General features: G+C 42.4%; 2 protein-coding genes across 2 annotated transcripts; both read left to right on the top strand.

Annotated features, from left to right (window-relative positions):
* Window positions 1–545: 545 nt before the first annotated feature.
* gcna (germ cell nuclear acidic peptidase) lies at window positions 546–5926 on the top strand. The gene is made up of 13 exons (XM_074648338.1): window positions 546–686; window positions 1014–1116; window positions 2322–2514; window positions 2605–2671; window positions 2795–2844; window positions 3270–3336; window positions 3436–3506; window positions 3615–4037; window positions 4137–4305; window positions 4394–4538; window positions 4660–4795; window positions 4950–5154; window positions 5268–5926. Exons 2-13 carry the CDS (start codon window positions 1027–1029, stop codon window positions 5497–5499), a joined length of 1848 nt encoding a protein of 615 aa, XP_074504439.1. The 5' UTR covers window positions 546–686; window positions 1014–1026; the 3' UTR covers window positions 5500–5926.
* Window positions 5927–6769: 843 nt separating this feature from the next.
* On the top strand, window positions 6770–10016 carry LOC141775205 (uncharacterized). The gene is made up of 3 exons (XM_074648335.1): window positions 6770–6985; window positions 7085–7186; window positions 9302–10016. The coding sequence occupies exons 1-3, from the start codon at window positions 6770–6772 to the stop codon at window positions 9908–9910; spliced, it is 927 nt and encodes a 308-aa protein (XP_074504436.1). The 3' UTR covers window positions 9911–10016.
* The last annotated feature ends 92 nt before the right edge of the window (window positions 10017–10108 follow it).

Raw genomic sequence — 10108 nt, 5'->3', positions numbered from 1 at the left:
ACTTTGAAAATTCTTAAAAAACTCACTGAATCATTACATCAGCTACCAGGTTACATCTGTGTTGACAATAAGTCACACAATGGGGAGATTTGTGCCTGATCAGAAGTGTCTTCTATTAGTTTTGGTTAGGTTTTCGCCTAAGGGCCCTATTTTAACGATTATTAAATCATGTTTATAATAACGTAATTTTCAATAAATTCTGAGGTAAATATTGGGGGGTAATTTGGCAGTAATTCCAAAGAATTTCAAATAGGTAACTTGCTAATTATCACCTAATTACCATGAAATTTGCAGACCTGTAAAAATGAAGTTTCACCGAATATAGTCATGGATTAAGGTTACATGATATATTCCATAACTCTACAGTCTGGTACCACTGACTCAATGTTTACAATTTTAAAGCATTATATTTAGATTTCAGAAGTGGCAAACAAAAAAACTGTGGCCGGTAGAAATGTTCAGTGACCTGCCACAGTGGCAGGTGAGGAAAAAGGTTAATTTCAGACCCTGGCTGTATCTGGTGGTGAGCATGGACATTACGTCACCGTGTTCTATGAAGCCCGCTCTGATTGGTCGAATGGCTTCGTGACAGCTTCCGGTACATGGAGCACAAGATTTGAATTTCCCTTCCTCTTCGCTGTTGCTCTGTCTGCCTCCTCTTTTATTCACAACAACAAGCGCATTTGGTAATCATATTTCAATTGAAATATATGTTCTTTTAGCAAAAAATAATTAATATTGTATGTGAGGTTCACCAACGGAAACACTGAACCACTTTAAATGAGTTATCTCGAGGCTAAACGTAATGTTAGCAGGCAGGTTGCTAACGGCAACGCTAACGTGTCTAGCTCGCGTGTGGCTTTACAACCTCTTGTTACATTACATTAAGTCAACATAATGTACTTTAACCATCAGCTAGCCTTACTTTGGGGTTTATTCTATTATAAATGATAGGTTTGCTGATTGGGGCTGGACTTTAAATGTTAAATGTCATGTTGGTTTGTGTGTTACAGAGCAGAGGAAACAATGAATGATGACACCCTCAGGCTATTTGAAAGAGTTGCTAACAAGATGGGCTGGACTGGTGAGGGAGGACTGGACACAGCAGAGAAAAAGGTTTGTTTCACAACCATTAACCTGAAAACAGTTGCCACCATAGACAAAAGTTTTTCTTCTATTTTGATAACTATAATAAGATATGTGTCTTTGGGTTACTGGGAAAAAAAGATGAGTTCACAAGCATATATTTGAATGTATAGCATTTGTTGTTTCCAGCTTCTTAAAGGGACTGTTTGTAAGAATCAGAAATGCTTGTTAACAGCGACACCTGTGGCCGTTAAATCAACAAAAGTCAGCGTCGTGCTCGCGCTTGTGCTCGCTCTACATAGACATGAACGAGCATTGCTCAAAACAGTGAGGCGACACACGTCAGCTAAAACCACAATATCGCTCTATATTTCACCTGCTTGGCAGTAATGTTAGCTGACCAGACGAAGGTCTCTCCATGAATCGCTACTGATCCTAGTGTTGGCTTTTGCTGCTTCAGCCTCCCGACCGCGGTCGGAGGGAACAGGGGAGACACCGGAGTTTTGGTCGGAGACAATAACGTTTCTCGCTGTGGAGCTCCGTCACTTCACAAGACACAGAAAACCTCCGTTTGTCTGGAGGAGCTGCAGCAGTTATTTCTGCACAAACGTCCACTGTACTAGATATTCTCAGAGCTACGAAGTCTTCTGCAGTGTGTAGTGTGCGCGCATGCACGTGAGGTGGAGCGAGCTGAGTGAAGGCAAGCAGGCAGGCAGAGGAGCAGAGACTCCGGCCCTGGAGACCAAAGCTACAGTCTTCCCCGCATCCTCCGACTGCAGCCAACACTGTTTTGCAAGACGGGCTTCACTAGATAGAACTTTGCGGTTTTGGTGCTTCTGTGTAGTTTGTGTTGGAGTCTTGTCTGAACAGCGTAGCCACACGCGAGCGCGCATATGCGAGCGCGCATGTGACACCGACCCGCGTGATTTATACGTGTAAGAAGTTACAAAACAGTCCCTTTTAAATGTAAGGATTATATGCCTTTATCTGTCTTATATCATAGCAAGCTGAATATATTTGGATTTTGGACTCTTGGTCAAATAAAACAAGTGCAATGAAAAGTAAAGTAATTGAATTTAACACACCACTATTTTCTGATATTTCATTAACATATTTCATTAACAAAGAACATAATCAGCAGATAAATCGATAATGAAAATGTTCATTAGTTGCAGCCCTGCCTATATAAATGTTGGACTTAAGTTATATGCCGATCTGTCTCTCTTCATTTCTAGCTGATCAGCTCAATTGGCAAAACTCGCCATGCTGCCACAAGCAGTCATCGATCTGTTGATCAGTCAGCCTCTCCTGTCCAGCTCGCCCTCTCTGACAGTGAAGATGACCCAGAGAAGGAGAACCAATACTCCAAGGGCAACGATTACAGAAACAAGTTTTTGATTGAGTCCAGTGATGATGACTTTGACCAATGTGAGTTAAATTATATGAATTTGAATATTGCTGAATTGTATGACTCTTTTTGCAAATACACTAATGTTCATTTTACCTTTTATTCGTTAGTTCTTGTGGGAACCCCGATAGCTAAACCGCCCTCACTGAAACCCTGTAGTGTTGCAAAGAAAGAGAGGTATGAAAATGGAGTTCACTGAAAATGTTTTCATGAAGCAGCTTATTGTGTTGTTCTCACGTGTCTCATCGATGTTTTGGTCATGGTAATTCTAAATTGTAAACTATTTTTTGTTCTTTTTAGTTCAAATGTTCTTGTGGTGAGCTCGGACGATGACGACGGTTTTGAGACATGTAAGTGGCCTTTTTCAGTTGTCTGTATCTGTAACTAACCGATGACCAAAGAGTCAAATTCTAACATCCACTTTGGAATGAAAATATCCTGTCTCGTACAAGGTATAACATCATTTCCCCTGTCAATTCTAGTGTGTGTTTTCGTGACAAAACGTAGTTTGGAGACCAGACATACTCCTGGTGAAAGATCTTGTAGTGTATGACCCCCCTGTCTCTGGCCGGTCATGTAGTGTGAAAACCAAGACAACTTTAAGACTCAAGTTTTGGAGACAACACGTTGTGTAGTGTGAACATACTGTTTACACAACACTTAACAACAAGCGATATCTGATGATGATCTGAACTTGGCTTTAGATGATGATGAAAACATTTTTAAATTGTCGGCTTCATTTTTCTCTCATATATCCTCATTTTGCACATTGAAGTTCTGCAACGAGTGAAAACCCCCAAGGCCAAGCCTAAGGACATATCAGTGAGTGGGAGTGAAGATAGGTGAGTTATTGATGTATTTTTTTCCTTCAAATGCATTATCACTGTCGGGGGAAAAATTGTTTTGAAAAAATAAGTTTTATCTTTTTGTTTATTCTAAAGCCTCAAAAACTTCATAGTGGATGACCTCTCATCAGATGATGACTTTATTAAGACAAAATCGTCTTTTAAAGGTAACTTTGAATGACGTTACCAGTACTGACGTTCTGTTATATTTCAATGAAAGGCAACATAAAACTATATGTGTATAACGGTTATGTTTTGTGGCCATTGTTTTGCAGTGCCTAAGAAGAGCAATACTCCAGCAGCCCAGCATCCACTGAGAAGACCACTGTCTCACTTTGCCTCCCCGGTCTTTGTTAGTGACAGTGATGATGATGATAATGATAACATTGTGGTCAAAAGCACTTGGAGGACTCGTCACTCAAAACCTAAGCCCACGCCAAAGGCCAACAAGAATAATGATCTGCGGTGTGATGAAGAGGACAGTTCGCCGTCGCTGCCTTTCCCTCCCATCCCTTCTCCTTTTTCTCTTCTTCCTCCCAAAACTCTAACATCACTAGCCACTCCAAAACGCACTCTGTCAGCACCTAGTAAGCTGGATGGATCAGACAGCTCTGACGAGGAGTTCACTTCCCTGCTGGAGAGACTGAAATTAAAAAATAAGCTCCCCGGCACTTCATTCACACCCAAGAGCACCCACAGTAAGTTTGATTTGGATTGTTGCATTTCAACATTTCTGTAGCTTTTGTTTTTATTCTAGTTGTGAGGCTGACATCTTTTGTTTTGTTTTTTACATTTAGAGGACAATAAGGAGCCTCCTCCTGTGTCAGCTCCTCCTGTAAAGGGACTCGCCACACCAGTCTCTAAATCATTATGGGAAACACCTCTGCACGTGAAGACACCAGGAAAATCCAGCATCTTGAAGCCCACAGTCAGTCAGACGGAGCCCAGACACGGCCCCACCAGCAGGTACATCTATTGAGCAGTTTTTATGAACTCAGTTTGTCTTTCATACTAAGACATTTGTCTTCAGTTTATCCTGTTCTTTCCCTTCTAGGGTGGCATTTTGTAAGACCCCAGGGTGCTTCTTGCAGTCCATGTCAAACCCTGGCTCCAGCTATGGTCGCAATTTCAAGCAGAACAAGGAGGAACTCACCAGTAGACTTTACCAGCTGTACAATACCAGTGTGTTTGACAGTAAGGTGATGAACAACAGTTGTTTTCTCTTGTTTCAGTCAAACATTTTAGAAATGTCATCTGATTTTGAATTGCTTTGTTAACATATAGTATATATTCTTTTTCCTTGTCTGACATGACTTCCAGCTCCCCATCGATATGTCAGTGAAGTGGAATAAGAAAATGCGGAAAACAGCCGGTTACTGTGTCACGGGGCAGGAGCGAGGCGGAGGGGGCCGTTACGCCCGCATCGAACTGTCAGAGAAAGTCTGCGATTCTGCAGGTAATGCTTTTAGTTTAAGACAGATAGACTACAGCAATAAACTGCTTGGAAGTCCCTCAATGTCAATATGTGATGTCATGCACAGTAAAATCTTCATTTGGGTTTATATTAGATTGCATCTCTTGATCACATTCTCACTGTTCCTCCCTCCTAGATCGTCTCAGGGACACACTGATTCACGAGATGTGTCACGCTGCCACCTGGCTGATTAACGGCGTAAGGGACGGACACGGGAACTTCTGGAAGCTGTACGCCCGCAAGTCCACGCTGGCGCATCCCGAGCTGCCCATGGTCACTCGCTGCCACAGTTACGACATCAAGTACAAATTCATGTACCAGTGCACCCGCTGCCAGAATACGTACGTCTCGTATACCTCATGTCCTTCTTTATTATTATTATTCACCTTGCTTTTACAGAGTTGTGTGTTAATTTCCACTGGGTAATATAATTATTTACCGTGATTCTTCACAGGATCGGGCGTCATTCCAAGTCACTGGACACACAGAGGTTTGTGTGCGCCCTCTGCAAAGGACAACTTGTCTTACAGACGCCTGCCAAGCCACGGGCTCCCACAGCTTTTGCCAACTTTGTGAAAGAGAATTATGGGAATGTACGACAGGAGCTATCAGGACAAAGCCACGGGGAAGTGATGCGTAAACTTAGTGTCGACTTTGCCTCCAAGACTAAACTAAGTCAAAGCTGAGGTCTAAATACTCGCTGTACTTACAGCCATGGACTGAGCTGCACAACCTGTTCGAAACCTGTTTTAAATTCTTCAATACCTCAGTCAACTAGTCTTACATTAGCGAGCAGCTGTGATTATTAATAATCTAGAATCTATTTTTATATTTTTTCATTTCATCTCTGTATTTATCAGTATGCGATTATAGACTGGATCTGAAAAAACTGAGCCTAAACATTAAGTTTACATTCCAGTGTGTGTGTCTGTGTGTGTGTGTGGGGGCGGGGGGGTGTCAAACAATGGAATTCATACCACCTGTTATCCCTGCTATCTTATATATACTGGACATCTACTGTACAGTGCGGTAAACGTGTGATTATATCCATGTATTTGACTGGTTTTATCGTCCTGTTATGAACTCTATAAATAAAATGTAAATGTGTGACTGTACATTAAATGGTCACTTTGCATCTTTTTGACATTTTGATTTTAGTTCAGTGTTCTTGTTTATGTTTTGCACAGAAAACGTTTTTGGAAGTTAATTTTTCATATAATACACACTTTTATTCATCCAATTTCAGTCCCTTGGTTTTACAGAGTTCATACTTGCATGTAGTAAGCAACTAATCAGAAAATGTCCCACCATAACACTTATACCTTTACTGTATGTCTTAACATTCTCTTTCCACAAGGGATTATTTGGTTTACAAAACTACTTTTAAATAAAGTGACTCTTTTTCTTTTTCTTTTTTAAGCATCTTTCTAAATATTTTCCAGGAATATGGTAATGTGTGTGTGGGTGAGAAAGGATGGCGTTATGCTTTCCATGACTGTGCCTGTGCTATCGGGCAAATATTGACAGGTAGAATACAATTCTGTACAGATGTATTAATATTGTCCCCGACGTGTAGAAATAAGCAAATGTAATCCTGATAACAAACACTAGCTGTTGACACATCACTGTCTAGGGGATGAGGTTTTAGGCATGAGGTCTGACACGTTGACATGGTGAAGCTGAGTAAATGGACAGCCTCTAATGCTGGCACGACAGGAAGAGTCAGTCGACATCAGCAATTAGAATGAAACAGACTTCTGACCATGTGTATGCTGTACATGTCGAAAATGCTCAAGAGAGAAGAGCATCTTTGAAACTAATGTGAGGGTGAGTATATTACACTTTTTTGCCCATTTGAGACGAGGTAGAAGTGATTTTGTTGGTGCTAATGACTTGTTATTCTAATTTATCTTTTACAAGACTATCTGGAGGGCAGATCAGAGGGAGCTTTACGTCATGGATATTTACTGCAACGGGACCTCACTAGAGGCTCAGACACAGATCAACTCCACCATCTACCACCTGGTAAAGGTGGTCAGCATGTGTGTGAGCTGCACCTTGAACACCGTACTCAGTGTCCCTTTACTCCTGGTCATCATGCGCTCCCCGTCCCTCCTCAGACACACTCGCTACCTGCTCCTCACACACCTCCTCCTGTGTGACAACCTCCAGGTAGGTCTAAACCGTTCCAGTGCACCTTTCATTAACAACTGAGATGATGATAATATGTTCCTTTGAGCTTAATGATCACCATCATCATCACCATTTCAGCAGCTCCTCTCGACAATCCAAGCAGTCCTGTTAAGATCCAGAGAAGGAATACCTGTGACGCAGTGTCTGATCTTCTGCGCTTCTATCCAGGCCTGCTCATTGGTTTGTAAAACATTCATTATATTTATGAGATCCATATTTGTTTCAGACACACAGAGCTATGATTCACACAGCAGTCTGCACTCTCAGTTACAATAGAAGTCATTTTAAATGAAGACCACTTAGAAAGGATGACTTCCTGTTCTTTGGGGGTATGGATCGACATTACTCAGGTGTAAAAGCCACAATGAGAAGGATTTGTTGCGGTTTGTATCACAACATTTAGTGCCTCAAGTTGGCCCCACCTCCCCGGTTCAATGAGGGTTACGGTGCTCGCCAGCGGGTGAAATCCGACCCCAGATTCACTCTCATTTTGGAACGAGCTTTGTCCACTTTCGCCTCGTTATATTTGCATTTCGTTGGCACTGTGTCCACCATTTTTGTAGCTTCCTCTTGGATGCATGCTTACGATCTGGTACCTGGTTGCTACATTTTTATAGAGGTTGACGCTCAGAAACGTCCCGAACACAGCAAAATGAAATGAAAAGAATAGAGAAAATACAGGCAGAGGACAGGGTCTCATGTCAGACCCCTCGGCATCACTTTTAGGTTGCTGTAAACACGTGCTAATCAACCCCTCAGAGTCACTTTTTGGTCACAGTAAACGCATGCTTCATGTCATGAATTAAACAAAAACACTTGCTTAGGTTTAGGCAATAAAACCACTATAGTTAGGTTTAGGAAAAATACAACATGGTTGGACTAAATATTGCTACGTTTGTACAGTGAAATTGTGACTTGACATTTTTAATACAGAACATGAACGAACAGCTGATTGTAACGTGAAAGGGAATCTTGACGTACGGGACTCGAACTGCGGTCTCCTGGATGAAGCCTTGTGTTTGTTGGACCCATCCATCACCCTCCCGCCTGTCCTGTGTGTCTTTTCGCTTTTTAATCTACGTCACCACAGCACTTTCCCTGTGCGTTTACTGTTGCCGTGGAATGGGTAATATTGTATTTAATGGAAAGCCTGGTGCGTCTCATACCACCGCCAAAGGGTGCCTTGGGCGGCAGTATTGAATGCCAATGGCCGTGACAAAACATCGCTATTTGACGCCCTGGGAATGAGAACGGTCTCTGCAGACCGACACCGCTGCAGACTTCTACTGGCTCATAAGTGATTATTGCAAGGATTATTTTTGTATGAGTCTATACACCGATTTTTTTAGGAAATCCTACTCATTGTGCCTTTAAAGGAGAGGTTCACATCTTTTCAAGTCTCAATTCTCACATGCCCATAAGAACGTTGTAATAGTTATTGGTCACTGTAATTGTTCCTTCCTGTCCAAGAAGAGCTCTCTTCCTAAAGTTATTCCAATGTACTTTAAGTGATGGGGACAAAATCCACAGAATCCTTGTTCTGTGTAAAAAATAACTTCTTGAGTTAAACCAAAGCTGATGTGAGGCTTTAGTAGTCTGACTTAGACACATCAAATGATATCTACAAAGTCTTTTTTGTACAAAAGAAATCCCTCTTTTTGTATCCACAGACAGTGTTTCCATGCTGAGCTCCGGTGGAGGGATACAGTAGTAACACAAAGAGAGAATATGGTACTAAAAACTGCAGTAACGTTAGAAGATACAAAGTCAAACTGCTGAAGCCTTATTTGAGCTTTGGCTGAATTTGTGGATTTTGAAATTGCATTAGGAAGGAATCTCTTCACAGCCAGTGTGGAGAAACGGGCATGTCAGTAAGACTTGAAAAAATGTTCAACCTATGCTTTAAGTTTTTGTGTAGTCACGATAATGTGCATCCACTAATAATTTGGCCTTTGAGTTTTTCATGCACACTTTATATTATTAGTAGATCAAATCTGTGCCGTGTGGAGTTGCATAATTCCTGTGCAGGATTATACTGTATGTGTGAATTATTCAGGAGAGAGAAATGATGAGACCAAAGGGCGGCACAGTAACTTACAGTAGAAACAGGACTCATTTTACCTGGAGGCCTCTTTAAAAGTACTGTGATCGACATAAATGTGACTTAAATTCATGCTCTACTCTCTGCTGACAGCCTGCCTGCCTGCTCCGACTCACATTATGAAAACTGCGCTTCTAAAACCTTGACCTGCCAGGTAACTGCATCTTCTTTCTGTCCTCACTTAATTTGCACAGGTGGACCTCTTCCTGAGCACCGCTCTGGCTGTGGACCGCTTTGTAGCCATCAAGTGGCCCCTGCGCTATGAATTGCTGATGTGTCCTCAAAGGAAGAGAGCAACTGTTGCAGCCATATGGACGCTATCAGCTGTGCTCAGCGGTGTGGGTTTGGGTCTCAGCCTCAACACTATCCAGGACAATTTTACCCTCCCCCGCTGTCGACCTCTCATCCTCACGCCCTGCCTGTCGGGGACGTCGGCTCTGGTGCTTTACTGCACAGTGGCCACTGCTGTGGTGGTGCCTCTCTGCTCTCTGACCATCCTGGGATGCTTCTGCCTGCTCTGCTGGGACATGCGTTCAGGACCGCTTTACACCAAGAGAGCCTGTGTGACCTTGACCCTCCAGGCAGCTCAGACCATCCTCTTTTCTGTTCCTGTGGTGATGGCCAGCTACCTGATCCCTGGCTACCTGCACAGTGATGCTCTTGATATAGCAACCAACATCATCTACAACCTGGGGGTGTCACTCATCCCTCTTGTTTATGGCTACCGCTCACGGGAGCTGCAGCAGAGGATACGAGAGGCTGCGCACGGGAACAAAGTCGATAAAAAAACAGTTTTTATCTGAGCTGCCTGAATGAGAAGAGCTGTTCCTGTTCAGCACAGCAGCTTTTCTACATTTATTGCATCACGCTTCGAATTTACTTGATTGTTCGAAATAGTAAGGTTCAGGTTGGATAGCCGAGTTAATACGCTGCAGCATCTTCCTGTAAACCATTTATTAGCATCAGTAGAATAAGTGATGCAAGTAAAAACATAGAGTCAA

Source organism: Sebastes fasciatus, chromosome 10, assembly GCF_043250625.1.
Source record: "Sebastes fasciatus isolate fSebFas1 chromosome 10, fSebFas1.pri, whole genome shotgun sequence".
Taxonomy (NCBI): Eukaryota; Metazoa; Chordata; class Actinopteri; order Perciformes; family Sebastidae; genus Sebastes; species Sebastes fasciatus.
Note: the sequence above shows the minus strand (reverse complement) of the source record. Positions and strands in the feature narration are given on the sequence as shown.

Coding starts and splice junctions, on each gene's coding strand:
- gcna (XM_074648338.1), top strand. CDS start 1,027: ATGAATGATGACACCCTCAGGCTATTTGAAAGAGTTGCTAACAAGATG. Junction 2,515..2,604: donor TGATGATGACTTTGACCAAT/GTGAGTTAAATT, acceptor TTTATTCGTTAG/TTCTTGTGGGAACCCCGATA. Junction 4,306..4,393: donor AGACACGGCCCCACCAGCAG/GTACATCTATTG, acceptor TTTCCCTTCTAG/GGTGGCATTTTGTAAGACCC.
- LOC141775205 (XM_074648335.1), top strand. CDS start 6,770: ATGGATATTTACTGCAACGGGACCTCACTAGAGGCTCAGACACAGATC. Junction 6,986..7,084: donor TCCTGTGTGACAACCTCCAG/GTAGGTCTAAAC, acceptor TCACCATTTCAG/CAGCTCCTCTCGACAATCCA. Junction 7,187..9,301: donor CTATCCAGGCCTGCTCATTG/GTTTGTAAAACA, acceptor TAATTTGCACAG/GTGGACCTCTTCCTGAGCAC.